This window comes from Lissotriton helveticus, chromosome 9 (genome assembly GCF_964261635.1).
Source record: "Lissotriton helveticus chromosome 9, aLisHel1.1, whole genome shotgun sequence".
Taxonomy (NCBI): domain Eukaryota; kingdom Metazoa; phylum Chordata; class Amphibia; order Caudata; family Salamandridae; genus Lissotriton; species Lissotriton helveticus.
The window spans coordinates 630,658,598-630,686,328 of record NC_136070.1 but is presented as its reverse complement, the minus strand read 5'-3'; the positions used below and the strand labels follow the sequence as shown (position 1 = coordinate 630,686,328).

General features: G+C 49.4%; 1 protein-coding gene across 1 annotated transcript in view; it reads left to right on the top strand.

Moving 5' to 3' along the window:
• BANF1 (barrier to autointegration nuclear assembly factor 1) overlaps positions 1–17,315 on the top strand; it is a 69,257-nt gene extending 51,942 nt beyond the window's left edge. The window contains exon 3 of the mRNA XM_078660693.1: positions 15,778–17,315. Coding sequence (XP_078516819.1) covers positions 15,778–15,924 — 147 coding nt within the window. The 3' untranslated portion in view covers positions 15,925–17,315. The remainder of the gene's footprint in view (positions 1–15,777) is intronic.
• Positions 17,316–27,731: the final 10,416 nt, after the last annotated feature.

The following is a 27,731-nucleotide window of genomic DNA, read 5'->3' as shown; positions in this document are numbered from 1 at the left end:
CAGACAGAGGACAACGTCTCACGAATGGTAACTGGATCGAAGAATCCTCAACCAAATCTTCTCGCGATGGGGCACCCCTCAGATCGACCTGTTCGCCACAGGATCCAACACCAAATGCCCACACTTTGCAAGTTGGCATCCTCAGAGGGTCTCTAGGGAATGCATTTTCGATTGCATGGTGCAACTTCTTTGCTTACGCCTTTCCACCATTTCCTATGATTCCCAGGGTCCTCAGAGTTGAAAGCGGAGCCTTGTACACTCATTCTGGTAGCCCCAACTTGGCCACGCCAACATTGGTTCACGGAACTCCACCGTTTATCTCTGGAACCGCCGATCCGCTTGAGGCAGTTCCTGTCTCTTCTCACGATGAGCAACCAACAAGTCCAACATCTGAATCTAGCCTCACCAAATTAGCGGCGTGGCTCCTGAGTTCAGAGAACTTCATAATTTGAATATTCCGCCAGACTGTAGCGCCATTCTAGCTCGAGCACGGGCGGAAAGCACCAACAAAACATACTCTTTAAAATGGAAGAAATTTTGCATCTGGTGTAAGGCTCAAGGTATACATCCTTTCTCTTCCTCTCCGGGACAAATACTTCCTTATCTTCTCCATCTGGCGAACTCAGGCCTTGCTCATGCTTCTATCAGGGTCCACTTGGCAGCGAGATCTCGTTATAGAAGATGTCATACTGGCCCTTCTCTTTGGTCTCACAGATTGATCAAGCAGTTTTTAAAAGGACTCTATAGAACTTTTCCCCCTGTGAGGATTTTGCCACCTACCTGGCATCTCAACACAGTCCTTAACCAGCTCGTGAAACATCCCTTTGAGCCAGTTCACAGGGCTGACCTGAAATACCTTTCTTGGAAGACAGCCCTCCTACTTGCACTCACTTCCGCAAGACGAGTGAGAGAGCTCTAAGCTTTCGCAATACAGGAACTTTCCTGCAATTCAAGCAGGATAGAGTAATTTTGCGGACGAATCCTAAATTTGTTCCAAAGTCCCGTCGGACTCCCATCTCAACGAACCTGTGGTCTTACGCTCTTTCTTCCCGAATCCTACTACGGCAGCGGAAAGGTCGTTGCACTCTCTGGATCTTAAGCGCTGCCTAAAATTTCATATTGAAAAGACAAAAACTTTAAGGCAGTCTCATCTATTTATGGCTTACAGTACACCCAGGAGGGGTCTTCCACTCACCAAACAAAGTATTTCCTGCTGGATTTCTGCAGCTATTTCGTTTTGTCATGAACAAGCAGGGACACCCCTACAATCTAAAGTGAGAGCCCACTCTACCAGGGCAATATCTACATCCATGGCACTTTTTGCAGGAGTGCCGGTTATAGACATTTGTAGAGCGGCAACATGGAAGTCGCCACATACTTTCACTAGGCATTACTGCCTGGATACAGAACTCATGAAAGATGCTGCGGTGGGACAAGCAGTACTTCGTCATCTGTTTCAGTAGAGGTGAGCCTTCTTTTCATACCTCCATCCTTCTCATGTATGCACATTTCTCTATTGTATAATTTGGTGGTATTTCTTGCTTGCGAATGCATGTTTCTATTAGTAGTTTGGTATGTTATCTAATGACTTGTATATCCTATACCATCCGAAATGTGCTGAAAGACACCCCTAATACTGGAAAAGAAATGCGTTACTTACCTGTAACTGCAGTTATCCAGTATTGGTGTCTTTCATAGATTCACATGCAACCCTCCCCTGGAAGGGCTCACCTTCTTCTCTCAGTAATACGCCTACTTAGCTTTGTGCGTACGAAAATCTGAGGGACTGAGACTCCGTCCAGGAGGGTTCTAGAGGGATGTGACCGCTGATTGGCTCTTTTCTAGAGTTTGGTCCTTTCTACAAAAGGACAGGGATAGGTTACTAATGTGAGGCCTTTTAGGCCGATCTATCTATGTCTTGGGACATTACTTTATTTATATACCGGGGACTCCCATTCCGACGACGGGGAATGATTCAGGCATGTGAATCTATCAAAGACACCAATACTGGATAACTGCAGTTACAGGTAGGTAACGGGTTTCTTAATTGCATTCCAATGCAAAAATGTGTCCTGCTTTATACTTGCCTTTGATATGATGCATTCGATATATCGTGTAAAGTTGGGTCCTAAAGAAAATATATATATATAGGACCTACTGTGTTTTTCCTAAAAACATTTCCTAGACCTATTGACCTCAATGAACCACTGTTCTTTCCAACATCACACATAGATGTAGGCATATTAGTGAGCTAGTGCGTCTTAACAGAGAGAGTACACATGATGTATTTATAGTTCATAGGTAAACAGGGGATTATTAGTGACAGACACCCTTGACAGCAAAGCTGGGTTTAAAGGCAGTCACCCATCAGCTCCTGCCTTGAATCCTCGACCCCATTATCCCCGACAACTTTCCCTACCAAGTAGGCCTGGGCAGTGAACTTAGCTCAGTTCGCGGAGTGTTCTGCACTCCACGGAGCTCGTGGAGTGCAGAAAACTCTGTCGCAATGTGCAGCAAAGGGTTTTTTTTTTTTCCACTTGTGAATGGTATGTTCGCGAGCTGCCGTTCAGGTAGAATTTCTACCCGAGCAGCAGAAATACCAGCAAAAACTGCAGTTATCACTGCACTCCGCCACTCGTGGAACTTTGTGGAGTTTTATTTTTGTAACTTCGCAGAGTTCCGTGTAGCAAAACTCCGTGAACTATGCCCAGGCCTACATACCAAGATGCCAGGACAAAGGACTCCTAGGTGGATCGCATTGCCCTAAACAGCCCAAGGCCAAAAATGAGGAGACCGGTTTCAACCCAGGAAAAGTCTCTTCAGAGTTGGCCTCCTGATATTTCGGTGAGTGAACACCCCTGCACTTCGCATTGCTAGCACCTCAACTGCCTCGAAGTAAGATACCGCCCAACCCTACCCGGGGCACCAAAAAAACGCCTGTCTCAGGATGGTAAACCTAACCGGGGCACTTACCCTCCTTTTGCTGTGACAAAGATCCACAGCAGAAAGCGAGGGCATTATTATGATGCTTAAGGCTTACAAGATGGGTTTTGTGATGTTTATGGTGTCTGATACCTCAGTTTAAAAGGTGTTAAAAACACGTGCCCATTCACTCCTGCTGAGGGCTAAGGATTATTTATAGTTCAGTCACTATGTAGGCAGATAACCACTGGCTCACCTAATTAATGTGTCCAACCCTGGGAAGCCTACTTCCCGCTGCGGTGACCTTCTCCCTTCTGTGCAGGACACACTCATCTAATATAGGAGTCCACTCTGCCAAGTCCTTGTGTCTATACCCAAGCAGAACGTGAAGACGTAGCAAGGCAGGCAGTCTCGTAACCCTCATAACCACTCCAAGGAATCTTGGGTATCACCTGACCTACTGGGAAGCAGTGGGTGCACTGGGAAAAGCATACTGGGCCCCAGTGGTCCAAGGGCCACACCATCCATTTTCCTCCAGCCCGAGGAAATGATGGGACTGCCCCATGCAGTGGCACTGATCCCAAAGAGGTGAAGGGGCCCTCTTCACCCCCTTAATGGGTTGTTTTCCTTACCGGAGTTATGAAATTGAAACGGCAGGACGGTGTTCCTTTCTACCTTTTTAAAAACCCCATGGCACCTTTGTGACCAGCAAAAAGTGCGCACTAACCTCACTCCCTTAAAGGGCCCCTCCATTCCGGATCAGAAGCCATAGAGAAGGAGTAACAAGAAGGGCCCTACCTCCCAACTCCCCCAGCCCCCGTGGAACTGCGAATGCACCCCACCTAACACCTCCAAAGACCATCCGCTCCCAAAGAAAGACCCTACTTCTATGATTGGAAGACACCGTTCCTGTGAACAGTGGTGCAGTAAAAAGCCAGTACTAATAGGTACTGGTGTGGGTCTATTTGACCTGAGTTGTTACCTGCGTCTGATGCTCACATCCCAGCGTGCTCCCCACAAGTCTCTTGCTCCTGCATCACCAGAGTATACTCTTACCAAACCTGCACTGTTCATCTCCCATCAAAATCGCCACCCACCACTCACCCCATGCAACGTAGAATCTGCTGCACCCTTTATTCCTTTGCTAAATCTGTGGTGGGGGGGGAGGGGGCACCTGCCAACATCTAGAGGTTAAATAGCCTCCCAAAGGCAATTTCTGATAGATACATCTGCCAGTGGATTCCTCACCTTGTGAATATCCCCCTTCGTCAGCAACATTCGTAAATTATTTTTGTAGCTGCGCGCCGACGTGGACGACGTCACCGAGGCACGGCATCGCGCGCGACTCCGCTGACGTCACCGACACCATAATAGGCCCACGCCGGCGTGATGATATCAGTTCCCTTTTTTCCGCCGTCGACAGTAGCTTTGTAGTGACTTTTGTTACTTTGTAGTTATTTTCTCTGTTTCATTGTCTTCTGTCGATGTCTTAGAAGACTGGATTTAAATCTTGCAGGGAATGTGGCAAGACGATGTCCATCACTGACCCGCATGAGTGCTGCGTCTGGTGTCTGAGCTCCGACCATGACGTCGAGGATTGCCCATCTTGCAAGAAGATTACTCCGAAGGCCCTTCGAGAGAGGGCGACGAAGCTCCTCGTTGCAAAACTAAAAAGTAAGAAAGATAAGAAGACTTTGAAGTCACGATCTCGGCGTTCGAGGTCTCGTTCGAGGTCGCGCTTGGAGTCGTCTTCTGCTCATGCTTCGAAGTCCTCGAGGAAGAAGCACAAGAAGAGGAGCCATGAGTCACGTCATCACTCAGGGAAGGACTCGAGTTAGAGGCCGAAGTCGCAAGTGAAGCTACTTCGTAAAGAAGCGGTGGCTTCGGCATCGGAAGCCCAGGACACCGAGGATGAGGCTTCGCGTGCGAATTCGCCTGAGTCACCGAAGCAGCTAGCGAACCCTTCTCCGGATCCGTCCAATCCTTCTGGTCAGGATGATGGTGAGGTGGAGGAGGTTGGTGAAGGCGAGGTTCCGGTGCCTGTGGGTTCGACGACCCCGGTACCCCAGCCTGAGGAGATCGACGTAGAGACGACTCTGCTCCCTCGAGAGCAGCCTGGGGGCCCTTATCCAGCCTTTCCGGCTCCAGGTCAGGATCCATCCCAGTTCCTGAATGCTATGTTTGGGGTTTACTCCAGGGCAATGTACCCCTCTTGTGCACCTGTTGGTCCCACGGGTCCTTTGGTGTATAACTTGGGTGTTTCCCCAGGTTTATGCTCCTGCTCCCTTTATGCCTTTCATGCCGGCTCTAGCACCGCAGTGGCAGGCCTTCGAAGCCATCAACGCCGATTTCATCGGCGCCGGTGCCCACGACTTCGATGCAGGATCCCGTTCGACCTCTGGTAAAACGACACAGCAACTCAAGCTCGTGGAGAATGGGTATGCTCTTCCCTTTCGGGAGTTTCCCCCAAATTACCCTCCTTGCCAGGGTTATTGTTCGGAGGACCATCTGCTGCTCCTGCAGGAGGAAGTCCTGGCTCTGTTCAGAAAGAATGCGATAGAGGTGGTTCCAGAGCAGGAGAGGGGTCAGGGATGCTACTCCCGGTATTTTCTGATCTCCAAGAAGGATGGCAGGCTCCGTCCAATCCTGGATCTCAGGATCTTGAACCTTTACCTGAAGCAGGAGAAGTTCAAGATGCTCATCCGTGCGCAGGTTCTTCAAGCGCTGCTGGAAGAAGACTGGAAGGTGTCAATCGACTTGCAGGATGCGTATTTTCATATCCCAATCCTGAAGTCGCACAGAAAGTATCTCCATTTCACGGTTGGATCGCAACACTACCAGTTTGCGGTCCGTCCGTTTGGTCTTACTACTGCGCCTCGAGTCTTCACCAAGGTGGTGGCTGCACATCTCAGAAGGTCGGTGATACCAGTTTTCCCGTATCTGGACGATTGGCTGATCAAAGCAGAATCTCCAGAGATAGTGCTCCATCATCTGCAAGAGACAACTCGGTTGTTGCACAGGTTGGGTTTTTTGATAAATGTACCCAAATCTCACCTGGTGCCCTCCCAGCGCAACCTGTTCATAGGTACGGTACTGGACACTACTGTGCGTCGTGCATTTCCTCCTCCTCCAAGGATTCGCGACATACAGGAAATGATTCCTTTATTTTTTAATGGAGCGGTCGTTCCAGTCCTGAAGGTCCTTCGCCTGCTCGGTCTGATGGCTTCTTGCATTCTGTTGGTCAACCCTGCACGCTGGCACATGAGGGCACTCCAGTGGTGCCTCCGCAGGCAGTGGTAGCAGCACGGCGGAGATCTCAGGGAGTCAGTGAGGATTTCGAGAGAAACTGCCTTCCACGCTCCACCAAGACAGATCCTCTGCAATCTGTCACAAGGAAAGCCTTTTCAACTTCCTCCATCGGTGGCCACAGTGATAACGGATGCATCCACTCTAGGGTGGGGTGCTCATCTGGGGGATCTGGAGGTCAAGGGTCTTTGGTTTCCAGAGGAAAGGTTGCTTCACATCAACCTTCTAGAATTGCGGGCGATACGTCTGGCACTCAAGGCCTTCCTCCCTTCCCTTCGCGGTCAGTCAGTTCAGGTCCTGACTGACAACACGACCGTAATGTGGTATGTCAACAAGCAGGGAGGAGTGGGGTCGCAGTGTCTCTGCAGAGAGGCTCTGCGCCTCTGGACCTGGGTTCATGACCATCAGATTTGTCTGATGGCAAATCATCTGGCCGGAGTTCTGAACGTCCGTGCAGACAGTCTGTCGGCAGTTCTCCGCCGACCACGAGTATAAGCTTCATCCAGAGGTAGTTCGTCACGTCTTTCAGACGTGGGGGACTAGTCAGGTGGACCTGTTCGCCACTCGCGAGAATGCTCACTGCCTGTCATTCTGCAGCCTCCAGTTTCCGATGCAGGGAGCCTGGGGGGGGGGGGGGGCGCGTTTCAGTTGAGTTGGGACTCGCAACTCCTTTATGCGTTTCCTCCTATACCTTTGATTCCTCTGGTTCTGAGGAAGATACTCCAAGACCGGGCCCAAGTCATATTGATCGCCCCGGATTGGCCAAGAAGGGTATGGTATACAGATCTTCTCCACCTCTACTTGTGCCCGCCGCTCCGTCTCCCTCACAGGGCAGATCTCCTATCCCAGATGGAGGGACAGGTTCTACACCCCACCTCCAGACCTTACACCCTCATGCCTGGAGATTGAGCGGGGCAACCTGATTTCCTTTGCTCTCCCGCACTATGTGGTGGATGTCATCTTATCGGCCGGGCGTGACTCCACCAAGTCCATTTATTCTTATAGATGGTCTAAATGTGTTGCTTGGTGCGGGGAAAAGTCAGTTGACCCTTTAAGGGCTCGTTTGTCCAATATACTTCAATTTGCACTTTCCTTGGCCCAGCAGGGTTTTGCGGTGGCAACTATCAAAGGTTATTTGTCAGCCTTATCGGCTTTCCTTTGTTTGCCAGACCAGCCCTCTTTGTTTAAATCTCCTATTGTATTAAGATTCATTAAGGGCCTTACCAATAAACTTCCTCCTACACCTTTTATTGTACCTCAATAGGACTTGAACCTTGTTCTTGCGTTCTTGATCGGTTCTCCTTTTGAACCTTTACACACGTCCCTTAAGACTTTTGTCTTTTAAGTCTATTTTTCTGGTGTCAATTACCTCCACAAGGAGGGTAAGTGAGCTTCAAGCTCTTAGTTCAAAGCCCCCATTTTTATCCATTCATGCTGAAAGAATGGTTCTCCGGATCAGGGCTGCTTTTCTGCCTAAAGTGGTAACTCCTTTCCATCCGGGGCAGTCCGTTACCCTCCCTACCTTTTATTCTCCCCCTCACCCTTCCAAGGAGGAGGAGAGACTACACCGCTTGGACCCGAAGAGGGCGGTGAGCTTTTACCTGGACAGAACACGAGAGTTAGGTAGGATGACCAGCTGTTTGTTGGTTTTGCTGGCTGCAAGAAGGGGAAGGCGGTGCACAAGCGCACGCTCTCGAGATGGATTATCCTCTGCATTAAGATCTGCTACGCCCTGGCGGGTAAGGAACCTCCAGAGGGTAGAAGGGCTCACTCTACTAGAGCAAAGTCCTCAACATCTGCTTTGTCTTGGGGTGTACCTGTTGAGTACATTTGTAAAGCGGCGGCGACTTGGGCCTCCCTCCACACTTTTGCGAAGCATTTCTGCTTGGATACCGAAGTGAGGAGGGAGGGCCACTTTGCGCGCGCTGTCCTCCAGGATTTTCTGGGATAGAGTGGACACCCTTCTCCTGGAGTGGGGACTGTTGTGGGACTCTAGTCACAAGGTGAGGAATCCACTGGCAGATGTATCTATCCGAAGAACAAGTTACTTCCCTTCGGTAACGCTTTTTCTGGTAGATACAATATCTGCCTGTGGATTCCTCACTGACCGACCCGCCTCCCCGTTGTCCACTCTTCTATACTTTAGTTGATGTATATATTTTTATTGTCAAAGGAAATGTTTATTACGTTTTAATTTCCTGCATTGGTTTCACGCTGTGTGTTTTATCTTGACATTTGTGTACTGTGTATACTGTGTATATGTTCGAGGCATGTGGGCTGCTGAATTCGTATCTATAGCATAGATCGCCGCCTAGTGTTGGGTCCGGATGATTGCACATTGTTGTCCTGGAAGAGTCTTCGAAGTATCACGAGATAGGGGGCTCCTCCCCTGGACTACAGTGCGCATGGGCATCGACTCAATCCTCAGATTTTTTTCCGCCATTGGGTTCGGATGTGATTTCGTTATCTCCTGTTCGGAATCATTATTAAACTTTTTCGAGGCCAAAAGGCCTTTTTCGAACCGTCGGTATTGTTTGCGTTCGGTGCCCGACTTTCTTCCTTCTCGTCGAGTCGGATATCCGGTGAGTCGTGTGACTCTTCGGTGATCGAGGCCCAGTCGACGCAGCAAGACTTTCGACGGCATGGAGCGGAGTCCGTTCAAGCACTGTCCCGTGTGTGGATCCAAGTATCCACACATTGACGTCCACCCAGTTTGCAACAAATGCCTGTCGCCGGACCACGACTAAGCCAACTGTATGGCCTGTTCCATGTTTCGATCGAAGAAGACGATCCGGCTTCGGCACGCCTCGAGGCCCGGCGGACTGCCCCAGCACCGGTGGACATCTTCGACGATGAAGAAGCAGTTGAACAAGAAATTCAGGTGCAGATTTCACCTCCAACAGTCGACGTCGAGTACAATTACGAAGAGGATGTCGAAGGCCTTGATGTAGAAGAAGTCGTCGACGAGGTAGGGGACGACAATGAGGTCTATGGGGCCATGGAAGATAGCTCGGAGGAAGAGCTATGCCCCGTTCGAAAACTTTCAAAGGCTCAGGTCGAGGGATTATCCAAGGCCTTACCCAAGACCCTGTACCTGCATCCACGGCCCCACCTTCTGGGCCGGCTACGGACACTTCGGAGCCGCCATTGTCGAAAACGAAGCCGAAAGTGAAACCATCGGTATCGACAAACAAAACCGGTTGAGGTGCCATCGACACCGAAGACGTCGACACCCCCTTCGACGCCATCGTCTTCGCAGGGGTCGGGGCCGCCGAAGCCGAAAAAGACCGTCGAGCCGGTCACGTCGGGCAAAGGCCTCGAGCCGAAGGTGGTCAAGGGCGTCGACCCGAAGGTGGTCAAGGGCGTTGAGCCGAAGACCAAGAAGGGCGTGGAGTCTGATTCGCGCAAGAGCGCTCACCCGAAGTCCAACAAGGGCGTCAAGCCGAAACCGAATAAACGCATCGAGCCGAAAACAAGTACGGGCGGCGAGACCCCGGCTGGGACCCCGAAACAAGTAGCACGACCCGCCGATCCGAAACCATCGGCGTCGGATGCTGCTACGCCTCGGATAGAAAAACCCAAGGTCATCGACGCTAGAGTCTTCCCATGTTGGTGAACCGAGGTCGGCTGTCGGGTCGACGAAACCGTCCGCTTCCTTTACGAAGCAGGTCTCGGACTCCCTCAGACGGATCAGGGAAAAAGCTTCAGCGGCGGAACCACAGATGCCTGCCTCTCCGAAGCCACCTGTCCCGAAGCCAAAAATGTTGGCACCGATCCGCTTCACGCTGCCGCCGAAGGAGGCGCCGAAGGCCTTCGCACCGCAATCGGTGCCCAAAGACACTGCAGGGTCGAAGCCAACGGACCGGCCTGGGAGTTTGAAGTATAGAACACCCTTGCTGGAAGAGGAGTCTGAGCATGTCATTGATGCCGACACCGGTAAACTTATGATTTACAAACGGAAGATCACTCCATCGCAACCCTTGGAGTCGTATACCATTCCTCTGGAGCGCAAAAGGCCTGCTTCAGACACACCAAACTTGGTCGAACCAATAGTTCCTCAGACTCCAAGAATTACAACACCATCACCCACTTATTCTGATGGAGAAGATGCTGGGGATGGAGATGAGGAATACAATTTTCCTGATAACACAGAGCCTGACTAACAACAGGACTCGTGGGTGGAGGCAGGTGACCAAGGGGATCAGCACACTGCCCATGAACCTCAGGTGTACAACGTCAAAACCTCTCCCACTGAGGATTCTGCAGCATTTAATGCACTAATTGAAAGGGCAGCAAAAAAACACGGAGTTGAAATGCATGCTGACCCTGTGGAGGTGGACTTCCTTTTTGACACTTTTTCAACTGCTGAAAAAACAGTAAAAACTCTACCTATGCTAAAGGGGGTCATTAAACATGCAGCAGACATTTTTAAAGAGCCCACGCGGTCAAGGGTGGTCAACCCTAGAATTGAAAAGAAATACAGACCGGCACCTGGCGACCCTACCTACATCAAGGGCCAGTTGCCATTGGACTCTCTGGTAGTTTCTAATGCCCGCAAGAGGGCGAATTCGCAAACCACTGGTGAAGCTCCTCCCCCAGACAAGGAATCAAAAGTGCTGGAGGCATCAGGAAAGAGAGTAGCAGCTCAGGCGGCCAATATCTGGCGTATATCTAACACGCAGGCACTCTTGGCACGTTACGACAGGGCACACTACGACACACTAGAGACCCTATTGCAACATCTACCAGACCAATATAAAGATGCAGGGGAGATGCTTATCCAGGAAGGGAAGCTCATCTCTAACGCTTCCATCAAGTGCGCACTAGACGTTGCGGACACTGCGGCCAGAGCAATTAATACCAGTGTGATGCTCAGACAGCAGGCATGGCTCAGAATCTCAGGTTTTAAACCAGAAATCCAAACTACCATCCTTAACCAGCTAGTAAACCCTGACAGGTTGTTTGGTCCAGAGGTGGATACCACCCTGGAAAAAATAAAGAAAGATACTGAGACTGCCAAGTCCATGGGAGCTCTCCAGTCCCAACAGTTTCGAGGGAACACTTTTCGTCGCTCAGGCAATCGAGGTGTTCACAGAGGCCAGATGTCACAGCAGACACAGTTCAATAAAGGTGGGGCGCAATCCTCGTACACCAAGCAGAGTAGAGGAGGATGCTGGGGCAACAGCACCAAGGGCAGAGGCAACAACAACTCCCGTTCCTCTGCCACCAACAAACAGTGACTCCCTGTCATTGCCCCCGACCATCCAACACCTGTCAGGGGGAGACTCCAGCAGTTCCTGCCAGTCTGGAAATCCATCACCACAGACGGGTGGGTCGGGAAACTTATCCAGTTCGGTTACTGTTTGGAGCTGACATCCACTCCACCCAACATACCACCAAGACACCGTCCTATGTCCACGGAGCATTTGCACTTATTGCAGCAGGAGGTTCTAGTCATGCTGCAAAAAGGTGCAATAGAGCTCGTGCCAGTGGAGGAAAAAGGCACAGGGGTGTATTCCCTGTACTTCTTAATCCCAAAGAAGGACGGGTCCCTCAGGCCCATTCTGGACCTCAGACCTCTGAACCAGTACATTCTCTCAGAACACTTCCACATGTTAACACTGCAGCAGGTTCTTCCGTTGCTAAATCAGGGAGACTTCCTCGCAACCTTGGACCTCAAGGATGCTTACTTTCACATTCCACTCCACCCATCCCACAGGAAATACCTCAGATTCACCATTCTGAATCGGCATTATCAGTTCAAGGTCCTTCCTTTCGGAGTGACAACAGCCCCCAGAGTGTTCATGAAATGTCTGGCGACAGTGGCTGCGCACCTCAGGAGGCAGAACGTCCATGTATACCCTTATCTGGACGACTGGCTCGTTCAGGCAAAGTCGGCCCAGCAGTACGCCGCCGACATGTCCCACACCATTCACCTTCTTCACGGTCTGGGCTTCTCACTGAACTATCCGAAGTCGCACCTTCAGCCAGCCCATGTGCGGCAGTATCTGGGCGCGACGATAGATACTCTGGCGGCAACGGCTCAGCCAAATTCGGTGCGGATAGATGCTAATCCAGAAATTCAGACCGCAACACTCGCTTCCAGCAAGAGTGTTCATGCAGTTGATGGGCATGATGGCCTCCTGCATCTTCATAGTCCCGCATGCAAGGTTACATATGCGTCCGCTCCAAGAATGCTTGGCGCATCAGTGGACTCAGGCTCACGGACAGTTGAAAGACCTAGTGTTGGTAACCGGTCGGGCATACAACTCTCTGCATTGGTGGAATCCACACAACCTTTGCAAGGGCCGACCGTTCCAGGAGCCTGTGCCACAGATTATCCTGACGACGGACGCATCTCTCCAGGGCTGGGGAGCTCATGTACTCCACTACACGGTGCAGGGACTATGGTCAACGCAGCAGAGGAGGATGCACATCAACTACTTAGAACTGATGGCAATCTTCATGGCACTAAAGTCCTTCAAAGTACATCTGTGCAACAAAGTCGTGTTGATCCGGACGGACAACCTGACGGCCATGTACTACATCCAAAAGCAGGGAGGTACGCACTCTCCACAGTTGTCTCATCTGGCTCAGAGCATGTGGAAGTGGGCCATTCAGAGGAACATCTTCCTCATGGCAGAACACCTCCCGGGCAAGGACAATCAGATGGCGGATCTGCTCAGCAGGTACAGCCACCAGATGCACGAGTGGGAGTTAAATCCATCAGTACTCCGCCCGTACTTCCAGCAGTGGGGTCATCCAGAGATAGACCTGTTTGCCACAAGGGAAAACGCAAAATGCCAAAGCTTTGCCGCCAGGTTCCCGCACCCACAGTCGCAGGGCAATGCGATATGGATGAACTGGTCCGGCAGATTTGCGTACGCTTTTCCCCCAGCACCTCTCATACCGCTGGTGGCACGGAAGCTAAAGCAACACTCGATGACACTCATCCTGGTTGCTCCAACGTGGGCACGCCAACCATGGTACACCACGTTTCTAGAACTCTCCGTGGTACCGCATCAAAGGCTGCACCTCACACCCAGGCTCTTGACGCAGAACCATGGCGACATTCAGCATCCAGATCCGCAACAGCTCAATCTGGCGATCTGGCTCCTGAGGTCTTAGAGTTTGGCTACCTTGGTTTGCCCCCTGAATGCATGGACATCATACGGGAGACACAGAAGCCCACCACTAGGGCCTGCTATGCGGCAAAATGGAAGCGGTTTGTCATTTACTGTACAGAACACAACATCAACCCGCTAGATGCATCCATTCCTAATATCATCTGCTATTTGTTACATCTTTACAAATGCAATCTAGCATATGCTTCCATTCGGATACACTTATCCGCCATAGCGGCTTATCTCCAGAACAGGCAGCATCTCTGTTTTCAGGGTGCCTGCAATTAAAGCCTTCCTAGAAGGGCTGAAGCGGGTCATCCCTCCCAGGACCCCGCCAGCTCCTGTGTTGAACCTCAACGTGTTCCTCACCAGGTTGATGGGCCCACCTTTTGAGCCTCTCCATTCCTGTGAGATTCAGTTCTTAACATGGAAAGTGGCTTTTCTCATTGCCATTACCTCTGTACGGCGTGTTAGTGAGCTGCAGGCGCTCACTGTACAAGAGCCATTCATTCAGTTTCACTCCAACAGGGTGGTGCTGCGCACTAACCCTAAATTTCTTCCCAAAGTGGTTTCACAGTTTCATGTCAATCAGACCATTGAACTGCCCGCGTTCTTTCAAAACCCTGAGACAGTAGCCGAAAGAATGCTCCACACTCTGGATGTCAAACGAGCCTTGATGTACTACATCGATAGGACCAAGGCATTTAGGAAGACACAACAACTCTTTGTTGCCTTTTCAGCCCAGCACAAAGGCAACCCCATTTCCAAAGCAGGTATAGCCAGGTGGATCTTTAAGTGTATTCAGATTTGCTATCACAAGGCGAAGTGCACTTTAACGGTCCCTCCCAGAGCCCACTCCACCCGCAAGTTGGGGGCCTCTATGGCTTTCCTGAGTAATATCCCTTTGGAAGATATTTGTAGAGCAGCCACATGGTCTACACCACATACATATACTAAACATTACTGTGTAGATGTGCACTCCAAGCAGCAGGCAGCTGTAGGGCAGGCTAAGACACTATTTCAGACTTCTGCAGCTGGCACAGGCGGCCGCCGTTAATGGAGGGACTGCTATGTATTCTATGCTATAGATATGAATTCAGCAGCCCACATGCCTCGAACTGAATATGCTACTTACCAGTATGCATCTGTTCTTGGCATGTAGGGCTGCTGACATTCATATTGCCTGCCCTCCTCCCCGGCGCCTGTGGCGGCTGCAGACTTTTTTACACTTACTCTTAGCATGGCCATCGCTTACACTGTTACACTCCATCTTTGCCACAATGGCTAAAAACAATCTGAGGATGGAGTCGATGCCCATGCGCACTGTAGTCCAGGGGAGGAGCCATCTATCTCATGATACTTCGAAGACTCTTCCAGGACAACAATGTGCAATCATCCGGACCCAACACTAGGCGGCGATCTATGCTATAGATCTGAATGTCCGCAGCCCTACATGCCAAGAACAGATGCATACTGGTAAGTAGCATATTCATTCTGCTGTTATCGGTCCGTCCGTGTGCCTCGAAGGCACGGAAAAAAGGGCGGAACTGTTGTCATCACGCCGGCGTGGGCCTATTATGGTGTCGGTGACGTCAGCGGAGTCACGCGCGATGCCGTGTCTCTGTGACGTCGTCGGCGCGAAGCTACAAAAAGAATTTCCGAATGTTGCTGACGCAGGGGGATATTCACAAGGTGAGGAATCCACAGGCAGATATTGTATCTACCAGAAAAAGCGTTACCGAGGGTAAGTAACTTGTTCGTTACACTCTACATTTATGACAGGGCTGTGGTCTGGTATGCCAAACAGAGTATATTACATACATTCTTCTACCTCCCTTCTTTACCAGCTTGGACTCTGCTCCCTGGGTGTGGTCTCCACTAAGGCCCTCGCTTTCGGCATATCTTTACTGAATCTGGAAGTGGGAGGGGCAGCTCGCCCAAGGGGCATTTCAGAAGCGGAACTGAGTCGCACTGCACCACATACTTGTGCTCGGGTGTACTGCTGAAAGTTTCCAGATCCAGTCTGATGCCTGGGGAAATATTCAAAATGTAATTTGCGGGTAGATTAGGGTTTATACCAGAAAGCGCTTTACCGGAGGTAAGTAATAGCTTGTTCAGTTAGTATAGTATGACCAGTAAAATTATATTCGCTAAAACACATTGGGGCTTAAGAGAAGATCAAATGTGGTTTCAGAAACTGACTTCAGTCCCATTCCATTTTAAGCCTGGCCTGTTTTCCGGACCCGATTTTATGGAAAGCCTCTGGAAAGATCTGGAAATAAAAGGGTGCACATCTTATATGATGCTCAGCTAAAGTTTTTGTTCTATGTTTCAAGCGTGCGTTTGCTTTTTATTCAGTGATGTTAACTGATCTATACTTTGCTTTTGAGTTGGACACTGATCTTATTTTTTTTTTTTCTTCTAGGCGTATGTGGTGCTGGGCCAGTTTCTAGTGCTGAAGAAAGACGAAGAGCTATTCAGAGAGTGGCTGAAGGACACATGTGGTGCCAATGCGAAACAAGCGAGGGACTGTCAAGGCTGCCTGAAGGAGTGGTGTGATGCCTTTTTGTAAACTTCAATGGATCCACCACAAAATGTATTTGGAAGTCTTCTGCAGTTAGCCAATCAAAACATTGCACCTATAGACATTGAACTGAATCCCACTGAATTCTGCTCCCGCCTCGCCCGCCCCCCCACCCCTTCGTGCCCCAGCCCCATAGTAATTCTAATTTTAATATTTAACAGCTCATTTACTGAAGTGCCATTTCAGATATCCAATTTTATAGCTCGCAGTGCAGTTTGATGCCTTTTCCTGAAGGGAATTCAACAGAGAAACTAGCTCTATGGATTGTCTACTAGAAAAGGACGATTTGTGCTTTTTGTATTGCCAGTTAGCACTGGACTGGGTTCTAACATACATGCATTTGAGTCACATTGAGGTGTAATTAAAGGGTTCTTTTCGGCTTCAAACTAAGAATTTGTTGTACATGTGGTGGTCGGTCGCATGCTTTTATTACAATGCTGACTTTACTTTTTTAAATCAATGTGTGATCTCCTTGGTCTTTTATTTGTACTTGCATGCTACCAACATCACCACACACGTTTATACATTTGAAGCTCAGACAATGATAATGTTGTATGTGGTAAAAAGAGCCCTGTAGTTACTTGCAATGCAAATGGGTTGCGCATGAAATTATTCAACCCCTTCAGTGCTGATGACAAAGCCAGCTCGTCATGGGTGTTACCTGCGCTACGCGCATGACGAGCTGGCTTTGTCACGTAACGCGGGTTTTTTAAATTTTCAGCGCGCAGCGGGAAAACCGCTAGCGCGCATGCAGTTAAACCTGCTTGATGATGTGTTGCACCAACCAGTAAGATCTGTATGAAGCCTCTCTAATGCTTAGTAAGACGCAAAGTCTTTGAGCAAAATAATATGTGCACACCTAATGAAATCAGACGTACCAAAGATGCAAAATAGAATGGGGGGGTATGGAGACTGGGATGTTGAGAATGATTATTGGTGTTGTTACCTTTGATTTAGATTGGGGGCATGAATTGGAAGGGATGTTAAGGAGGTTGTAAATGTTTAAATAAAACTTGTAGAGGGGAAAAAACAAGTTGCTTGCTTTTGCAATTGTGCACCATCTACTTCAGTGTATCTCTGATTCCTCGTTTTGTTGTCGGCTAACTACCAAGCCTTCATTTGCATGTTCAGATCAAAGGGAACTACTTCACCAAACTGAACAGAAAGTCCTCTCCTTCCCCCTTATTGCTCTGTTTTGTTGGCTTCAACCTAATTCGATACGGGAATCTGGCAGTCTTTCCAATGTGTTCATGTTACTGGAGAACTTTCTCGAGTTGTTATTCTTTGATAACCTCTCGAATTTTGTTTTGGACAATGTTTTGGAAATTAAACAGAAATCATTGCATATTTTTAAAATAAAAATTGTTTGATAACTCGTACGTCTGAAGTTCTTTATTGAGCTATGCCTTGCATTTATTAACTTTGTTCAGTGTGAGCTAGTAATTCATGTCATTCTAAAATACGTTGTCTGGAACAAACGTCCGTCACCGCTTGAACAAGTAAATGCCAAATCTCATCAGTGCATAATTCACGAAGACTGATTTACATAATCTGTCCTTCATTGTATGAAGATACTGTTGCAACAATGTTTTTATCTAGGGTTTGTCAGATTTCAAAAAGCATCTCCTGTAATCTTTGAACAGATATGGTCATCAATTTCATTGCGGAGTTTTTTTGGAAGGTACGGGACATGCTAACTTAAAATGCCAATAGAGCTTCGTGCCTGAAAAATACTGATTACTAATAAAATGTTCACTTGAGTGAATGATCTACATGCGTTACCGAACTCCAAATCTGTTTTTATTTTGAAATGTTTACAATACATTTGCAAACCACCACTGGGAAAGTATATCGGTCTGGGAGTAGTATGGTAAAGCATGCTGGCCCAGCATAAACACAGTAAAGCCACACAACTTTAAGAGCAAAACATGGTCTATATTGATGAAAACCGTACCTTGAATATTGTCCACTTTTTGTTCCCATGTCGAGTGAAGGTTGAATGGCAAGGAAGCCTTATTATAGGTATTTTTTTGCTGTTGTAACAAAGACAGACTAAAATGTGGAATCTCTTTGCCATCCCACCCTTCTTGACATAAAAAGAAATAAAAGGCCCTTCAATAGTCAGCCTTTTGTTTGTCTGAGGGAGAAAAAAAAACGGGCGTCGTTACATATAAGAAGCTGAGAGCTTCTAAAGATACAAGAGGAAAAGTGGTCAGGGTGGGAAAGTTAAAAGAAATAACACATTGAAGTGGGTGAGGGGATGAAGGGAAGCTATGAGAGAGTTGCAGACAGGAGTTACGGGGATCGACTCGAGGGAAAATATGAAAGGATAGAGCAAAAGCAATTGGTGGAAGGGGCAGCGGTAATACGTCTCAAGTCATTGGCTTTAAAGAGGCTAGTCCAAAAGCCAGTAGTTGAATGGATAGGACCCACAGACCATGAAATATAATTAGAAGCAATAGCTCTGCGAGTTCCATGTTGGAAGCCAAGGTCCTGGGAAAGCTAATGGAGGTGAGCGCAGCAACCCACAGAGAGAAAATTCCAGCATCTAATCCAGAAGTAAAATACTTCTTTAGTATATACTGTGCCTGCTCTGACCACCTGTGCTACTTCATCCCCATTTAATGGAAATCTTGTGGCCATTGAGTAGACTTTAAGGACTGGGCAAAAGTCTACCCTTTCCAGTTCAGCTTCCTCTGGCTCTCCGGCCAATGCTCACAAAAACTCAATCACTGTGCTTCTAATATGGAGTTTCTATCTGTTAAGCGTTCAAACCCCAGCAAGAGTTAAATGACACCATTCCCATCTCTGAGTGAGATCATAAAACACATACAGAAGTCTGGTTAAATTCTGTGACTTATTTCAGGGTTAAACCCCACTTGGTGGCTTTGTTGTTAACCTCCCAGTTTGAGGGGCACACCTGGAAAGAGGGGGTGGGTGGGGGTTAGGTCTTTCCTATCTGTACTGTAGAGAATGTCAGTCAAAAAGCGTTCGAAAGGTAAGCAAATGTATGCAACCATGCCTCCTTACACATTTGACATTTGAATGACCTTTCACTACACACAGCTCTTTAGACAGCAGAAAGTAAGATTCTTATATGCCGTATTTCTGTTACTTTTGCTGCTGCAAATAATAACCTGCTGCTAAAATAAAGATCTTGTGCAATTTTAGCTATCGCCATTCAAAACATGAATTTTCTATGCTTTCCACATTACACTACAAAGTTTTTGTGTTTCATAAGTGCTACAGTATTAGGCATGATTTGTATGCAACTTACAGGTTATCAGAAAAGCCTTGCCACATGTCACTGTCCTGTCATTCCCCACAACTCCCTCATTGTTAGGTCTTGCCTGAGAGAGGGAATGCTATGTTGCTTGCTAGAAGTGTTTAACCAAAAGGTGGCTTGGAATCTGCACATTAATTACCATTTATTGGTTTCATTTCCACTCTTCTTTGCTAGCTCCTGATTAGGTTGTGCCTGCCCATTTCACTTTCCCTTCGTTTGTGTATTCCTTCTGTGGAGCATGGACAAAGTACAGATTGCTTCTTTTTGGTTAGTTTCCTGCTGCTCGTAGCTTGTACTGGGATTGAGGTACTTTTTTTAGGTCGAGTCTGAGCCAGCGTGCAAGCGCTGCTCTGGCAATCTGTTGTAGGTAAGTACAGAGGAGAAGCCCCACCCCCTGTATTTTTCATTGGCTTGTGTCTTTGTTCTCCGTAAATGCTGGGCTCTGATTCTTTAATAGGCTTGTTAGTCCCTCCTTAGTACGTCCATGTCGTCATTTGTATCCTCCCATGGCTACTGGCCCCTTTACTTGTTTGTTACACAGTATGTGTGCATTTTTCTTTATCCTGCTGCTTTGTGGGTCCACGCTGGGAATGTGGGGTGCCCTTATTTTGTTATACGATAAGGTGTCACTTCCCACACGCGACGCTGTATTTTTTTGTTTTTACTCCTGCCACTAGGCAGCTCTGGAGCAGGGGGTGTGTCTGCTCCTAGAAGTACCGCTCCGGAGGGAGGGGGGCTGTGGATCCACATGCTTCGGTGATTCAGGAGCCGCAAGGCTCGCGCCCCAAATCCAGGTGGCCTCCCTCTGGCACAAGCCAGCTGCGTGTGCAGGGAGGTGGGGAGCAGAGAGGGAGGGAGTTAAGGGTGTTGACGGCTGCTATGGGCGGCAGTGCACTAGTCCAGCACCACTGCAGCCTGGACTGCCTGCCGCAGACCCCAAGGCGGTGCGCCATGGACCCATGCTCTCCTTCCTCGCCAACATCTCGGCCAACCTTGTGCTGGACCGGCGGCCCCACAGGAGGACGAGGGCACCCCGCTTCCTGCAGCCCCGTCGCCATCCCCTCCCACGCTCCCCTAGAGCACCCCGCTGGGGCTCGAGGAGATGGACACCTTCGCCAGCTGCCTCCCAGCCCTGCAGGCTGTGGTGAGGACACCGCTGTCCACGGTCGGCACCAGAGGCCGCATAAACTCCTAATCACCGGGCATGCCGCTGGCCGCCGCCGTGCACTTCTGTAGGCAGCAGTCGGCGGGACCCATTGCCGGCTGGATCCCAGAGCTGCTGGTGGAGAACGTTTACCTGAAGTGGCAGCAGCAGTCCCGGCGAGATGCGCACATCCACCCCTGCCCCCTAGTAATGCAAGGTGACCCGCAGACCGCCACCCGTACATCGGTGCACAACTCTGGTCTGTGTATAGGTACTAATTGCTGCAAGAGAGATGGTTCTACACGCCTGTCCTGCCAACCTAACAGGGAGGGTTGGAAAGAAAACCTCCCCCTGTGTTATCAGTCACCCTTCTAAACTAGCCCCTTTCCCAGGCATAGAATGCAGTGATAATGTCACTTAAATGAGACTGCCCACCTCTTTACTTTTGCAGTTCCCATTTCCCTTAGGGGGACATGCATACACCGATATCCAATTACACACTCTCCTGCAATAATCTTTGAATGACTGGCACTCTGGTAACCACGTTGAAGGTCTCATGGTTTTGGAAAATATTTTGTGACGTGTGTCTGCTGTGAGAAGCTGTCTCATCTAGTTATGTGCTCATTGGGTTAGTAAAGGGTCATGTGGGAGTACCTTTGACTCTCTCAGAGCATTTTTGGGGCATATCCGCCGACCTCCATATTTTTTTTGGGCACATTACCATTAGCAACCACAAGTTGCCGTTTGGTGGCAGCGTTCGCTTCTGATAGATACATCTGCCGTGTGGATTCCTCACCTTGTGAATATCCCCTTGCGTCAGCAACATTCGGAAATTCTTTTGTAGCTTCGCGCAGACGTGGATCCGGACGTTACAGAGGCACGGCATCGCACGCGACCCCGCTGACGTCACCGGCGCCTATAACAGGCCCACGCCGGCGTGATGACATCAGTTCCCTTTTTTCCGCGTCGTCGACGCTAACGGTTTTCAGGGATCGTGTAGTAGCTTACAGTAACTTTGTTACTATTTCTTCATATTTGTCTTTCTTCATTCTCTTCGGGATGTCGTCGAAGAAGACTGGATTTAAAGCCTGCGGTGAATGTGGCAAGACCATGTCAATCACCGACCCCCACGAATGTTGTGTCTGGTGTTTGAGCTCCGACCATGATGTCGAGGACTGTTCCTGCTGCAAAAAGATGACTACAAAAGCCTTAAGAGAGAGGGAGACAAAGCTCCTTGTGGCGAAATTAAGAGCAAGAAAGCTAAGAAGTCCTCGAAATCTCGATCTCGCCGATCGAGGTCTCGTTCGAGGTCACACTCTGAGTCATCATCGGCTCACGCTTCGAAGTCTTCGAAGAAGAAACACAGGAGGAAGTCCCATGAGTCACGTCATCACTCTGGGAAGGACTCTAGCTCAAAACCGAAGTCCCAGATCAAACTCGTGAGTAAAGAAGTAGAGGTTTCAGAGTCGGAACATGAAGAGGCTTCGCATCCAGTTTCACCCGAACCTCAGGAACGGGTCCATTCTCCGATTCCATCCAATCCTTCTGGTCAGGAGGATGAAGGTGAGGAGCAGGGGGCTGGTGGAGCCGAAGTTCCGGCACCCGATGGTTCATCGACTCCGGTTCCGGCGCCTGACGAAGAGGTCGACGTCGTATCGACTCCGCCTCCCCGGGAACAACCGAGAGGTCCATATCCTGAGTTTCCGACTCCAGGTCAGGATCCTACCCAGTTCCTGAACGCCATGTATGGTGTATATTCAAGGGCAATGTTCCCGTCTAGTGCACCTGTTGGTCCCACAGGTCCTATGGCCTTTAATTTAGGGGTTCCGCAGGCTTATGCCCCTGCACCCTTCATGCCTTTTATGCCGGCTCTACCGCCGCATTGGCATTTTCCGACACCACCGGTGTCGACGCCGAAGCGCACGACGCCGGCTCCAACGACGCCGATCCCATCGACTCCGATACCCGTGACTCCGAGGCAAGATTCTGTCCGACCTCGTGTCGAGAGGCCTCGTCCGACGTCGGGTTCGATGCCGGCGGCGACCCCGTCGGAGCCGGTTCCGAATCCTTTGACTTCGGTTGGGAAAGAAAGGTCTCGGAGAAAGGCCCAGAGACTTCTAGAAGAGGAGAAATATGGGTATTCTGATACGGAGGAAGGAGAGTTACAGGATTCTGAGGATCCCTTTGATGACTTATGTGAGGCCAGTGGACTTGAGCTATCACCTGAATGGGAGTTAGCTTCTGTATCGAATGCTCCATCTAAGGATGTGGTGCCTTACCACACTGTCATTAAGAAGGCAGCGAGTTTACTAAACATTACTCTACCTACGGCTGATTATAAGCCTAATATTTTAACTGAGGTGCTTCATTCACCCTCATCTGTGATCGAACCTATGTTACCATTCAACGAGGCATTGTCTGAACCTATCTATGAGGTCTGGAAAAAACCCTTATCTGCTCCTGCGGTTTCTAGAACGGTGGCGAGAAGGTATAGAGCTGCACCGGAGGATCCTGCATTTTTGACAACGCATCCTCTTCCTGAGAGTTTGGTAGTGCAGGCTGCCTGCTCTAAGAAATCTGCTGGAGCATTTCCACAGGTTCCTGGAGACAAGGAATCCAGGAAACAGGACCAAAATGCCAAAAAGGTTTTTTCATCAGCCAGTATGGCATTAAAATCAACCAATGCTACGTGTCTGATGGGGAGATATATCCATGCTTTGATGGACTCTGTCAAGCAACTTATTCCAAAGATTCCTGAGGAGGACAGGAAGGATTTTCAAGAAGTAATCTCGGACACCCAAGCAGCTGCGAGACAGGTCATCCAGAGTGGTTTGGACACTGCAGACTCGGTGGCAAGAGTCATGGGTTCCTCTGTGGCTACTAGGAGAGCTGCTTGGCTCAAATCTTCAGAGTTTTCTGCTGATGTCCAGTCTGCGTTAATGGACTTACCTTTCGATGGTTCAGGTCTGTTTGGAAAAAAAGCTGATACTGCCTTGGAGCGTTTTAAGGACAGTAGGGCCACTGCAAAATCTTTGGGCCTTCAGTCCAGGGGTACTACCGGAAGACGCTTCAGAGGATTTGGCCGATCTTCCTTTCGATCTTACAGATCGTCGCAGCAGAACACACTGTACAAGTCGTACAGAGGCAGACAAAGACCCCGTCCTAGAGGTCGTCAAGCTTCCTCCTCCTCCTCCTCTCCTTCCCAACCCCCGGCCAACGCAGCAAAGCAGCCCTAGATCCGCCATTCCGGATCATGTGGGCCCAGTAGGGGGTCGGCTTACTCATTTTCTACAAGATTGGGAATTTATAACATCGGATCTTTGGGTTCTCCATCTTGTAGAGAATGGGTATGCTCTTCCTTTCCAGGAATTCCCTCCCAATTACCCTCCTTGCCAGGGTTATTGTTCGGAAGACCACCTGCTTCTCCTGCAGGAAGAAGTCCTGGCACTATTCCGAAAGGGTGCAATAGAGGTGGTTCCAGAGCAGGAAAGGAGTCAGGGGTGCTACTCCCGGTATTTCCTGATCCCCAAGAAAGATGGCAGACTTCGGCCAATCCTGTACCTCAGGATTTTGAACCTTTACCTGAAGCAGGAAAAGTTCAAAATGCTCACTCTTGCACAGGTTCTTCAAGCGCTGTTGGAAGAGGACTGGATGGTGTCGATCGACTTGCAAGATGTGTATTTTCATATTCCCATCTTGAAGTCGCACAGAAAGTATCTCCGTTTCACGGTTGGGTCACAGCACTACCAGTTTGTGGTCCTTCCGTTTGGCCTTACTACTGCACCTCGAGTCTTCACCAAGGTGATGGCAGTGGTGGCAGCTCATCTCAGGAGAACGGGGATTCATGTATTTCCGTATCTAGACGACTGGCTGATCAAAGCGGAGTCGCCAGAGAAGGTGCTCCATCATCTGCAGGAGACAACTCAGTTGTTGCACAGGTTGGGTTTTTCGATAAATGTAGTCTCACCTGGTGCCCTCACAGCGCAACCTGTTCATAGGTGCGGTACTGGACACAACCGTATGTCGTGCATTCCCTCCCCCTCAAAGGATTTGCGACATTCGGGAGATGGTTCCTTTATTTTACAATGGAGCGGTCGTTCCAGTCCTGAAGGTCCTTCGCCTGCTCGGTCTGATGGCTTCATGCATTCTGTTGGTCAACCATGCACGCTGGCACATGAGGGCACTCCAGTGGTGCCTCCGCAGGCAGTGGTATCAACACAATGGAGATCTCAGGGAGTCAGTGAGGATCTCCAGAGAAGCTGCGGCGGATCTATCTTGGTGGGGCGTGGAAGGCAATCTGTCTCATGGAAAGCCTTTCCAACTGCCTCCATCGGTGGCCACAGTGATAACGGATGCATCCACTCTAGGGTGGGGGGATCTGGAGGTCAAGGGTCTTTGGTCTCCAGGGGAAAGGTTGCTTCACATCAACCTTCTAGAATTGCGGGCGATACGTTTGGTGCTCAAGGCCTTCCTCCCTTCCCTTCGCGGTCAGTCAGTCCAGGTCCTGACGGACAACACGACCGCGATGTGGTACATCAACAAGCAGGGAGGAGTGGGGTCGCAGTGTCTCTGCAGAGAGGCTCTGCGTCTCTGGTCCTGGGTTCATGACCATCAGATTTGTCTGATGGCAAATCATCTGGCCGGGGTTCTGAACGTTCGTGCAGACAGTCTCAGTCGGCAGTTCTCTGCCGATCACGAGTGGAGGCTTCACCCGGAGGTGGTTCACGACATCTTTCAGATGTGGGGGACACCTCGGGTGGACCTGTTCGCCACTCACGAGAATGCTCACTGCCTGTCTTTCTGCAGTCTCCAGTATCCGATGCAAGGAGCCTTGGGAGATGCGTTTCAGTTGAGTTGGGACTCACAACTCCTTTACGCGTTTCCTCCCATACCCTTGATTCCTCGGGTTCTGAGGAAAATTCGCCAAGACCGGGCCCAAGTCATATTGATCGCCCCGGATTGGCCAAGAAGGGTGTGGTATTCAGACCTTCTCCACCTCTCCTCTCACCCGCCGCTCCGTCTCCCTCACAGGGCAGATCTCCTCTCTCAGATGGAGGGGCAGGTTCTACACCCCCACCTCCAGACCTTACACCTTCATGCCTGGAGATTGAGCGGGGCAACCGGATTTCTTTTTCTCTCCCTCACGATGTGGTGGATGTCATTTTGTCAGCCAGGCGTGACTCCACTAAGTCCATCTATTCTTATAGGTGGTCTAAATTTGTTGTTTGGTGCAGGGAGAAATCTATAGACCCTTTGAGGTCCCATTTATCTGATGTGCTCCAGTTTGCCCTTTCCCTGGCCCAGCAGGGGCTTGCTGTTGCCACGGTGAAGGGTTATCTTTCTGCGCTGTCGGCGTTTATCTGTATGCCTGACCAGCCTTCTCTTTTTAAGTCTCCCATTGTTTTAAGGTTTTTGAAGGGCCTTACTAATAGGTTCCCTCCTACACCTTTTGTTGTGCCTCAGTGGGATTTGAACCTAGTTTTGACATTTTTAATGGGTGCTCCCTTTGAGCCTCTTCACAAGTGTCCCATGAGGCTTCTGACTTTGAAAACGGTTTTTCTCGTTGCAATCACCTCGGCAAGGAGGTTAAGTGAGCTTCAAGCTCTTAGTTCCAAGCCCCCATTCCTGACCATTCATGCTGAACGAATGGTTCTTAGGACCAGGGCTGCTTTTCTGCCTAAGGTGGTGACTCCTTTCCACCTTGGTCAATCCATTACCCTTCCTACCTTTTATCCTCCCCCTCACCCTTCCAAGGAGGAGGAGAGATTACACCGTCTTGACCCCAAGAGGGCGGTGTCTTTTTACTTGGACAGGACTAAAGACTGTCGAGTGGACGACCAGCTCTTCATTGGCTTTGCTGGCTGCAAGAAAGGAAGAGCGGTCCATAAGAGGACTTTGTCGAGATGGATCGTCCTCTGCATTAAGATCTGCTACTCTTTGGCTGGTAAGGACCCACCAGAGGGTATTAGAGCACATTCGACTAGAGCAAAGTCTGCAACATCTGCTTTGTCTAGAGGTGTACCTGTTGAGGACATTTGCAGAGCCGCGACTTGGGCCTCCCTCCACACTTTCGCGAAGCGCTACTGCTTGGATACCGAGTTGAGGAGGGACGGCCACTTCGCTCGCTCTGTCCTCCAAGATTTCCTGGTATAGCAGAGTGGACACCCTCCTCCGGGAGTGGGGACTGCTGTGGGACTTTATTCACAAGGTGAGGAATCCACACGGCAGATGTATCTATCAGAAGAACAAGTTACTTACCTTCGGTAACGCTTTTTCTGGTAGATACAATATCTGCCTGTGGATTCCTCACTGACCCACCCGCCTCCCCGTTGTCCACTCTTCTATGCCAGAGTTTCTATGATTTTATTGTCATGGAAATGTTTATTTCAAATGTTTTTATTGCATTTGCTTCACACTGTGTGTGTTACCTTGTTTTCTATACTACGTATACTGTGTATATTTCTACTGTCATCGGTCCGTTCGTGTGCCTCGAGGGCACGGAAAAAAGGGCAGAACTGATGTCATCACGCCGGCGTGGGCCTGTTATAGGCGCCGGTGACGTCAGCGGGGTCGCGTGCGATGCCGTGCCTCTGTGACGTCCGGATCCACGTCGGCGCGAAGCTACAAAAGAATTTCCGAATGTTGCTGACGCAAGGGGATATTCACAAGGTGAGGAATCCACAGGCAGATATTGTATCTACCAGAAAAAGCGTTACCGAAGGTAAGTAACTTGTTCTTTAGTGTACTGTGGATAATATTTTCTAAATTGTGATTGTTCCGTACAGAGAAATAGTTTATCCTGGAGTGGAGCTTGAGCCTGCTTATGCTGCGAGAGATTTGCCCACCTCTGTCTCTCGCAGAGTGGGTGGAGAACTTGGTCCCCCATTTTTATAATAATGCCATTACTGACTGCAATTATGTAATCGGAAGGCATGCAGATCTGCAGCGTAGCAGAGGGGTTGTGTAAGCCCGGCTATTGCTATAATGTTTAGTCTTATTTCTCCTGGTACCCATACATCCTCATATCTACCTACCAGTGAGGAGTGCAAAAATGTGTTACTCGTTTCTTCTTCCACTCGTCTTGTCTTCTGTACCTCAATACATATTAAATGGCAATAACAATGCCTTTTATATGTTTGGTTTAAAATGCCTAATTAAAAGGCATTGTCATTTACAATGCCAATAGCTTAAACGCTTTCTAAAGCGAGACCTATTGCATTGAAAATGTTTGCGTTTTTTTTTCTTCGACATTCATCGTTGCTTGTTCCCCTGTCCCCCCTCTTCCACATCATTGTTTGCACCCTCCTGCATCATTGATTGCTCCGCTGTTGCTTGCTCTGTTTTTTGCTTTCCCAGTGCCACTGC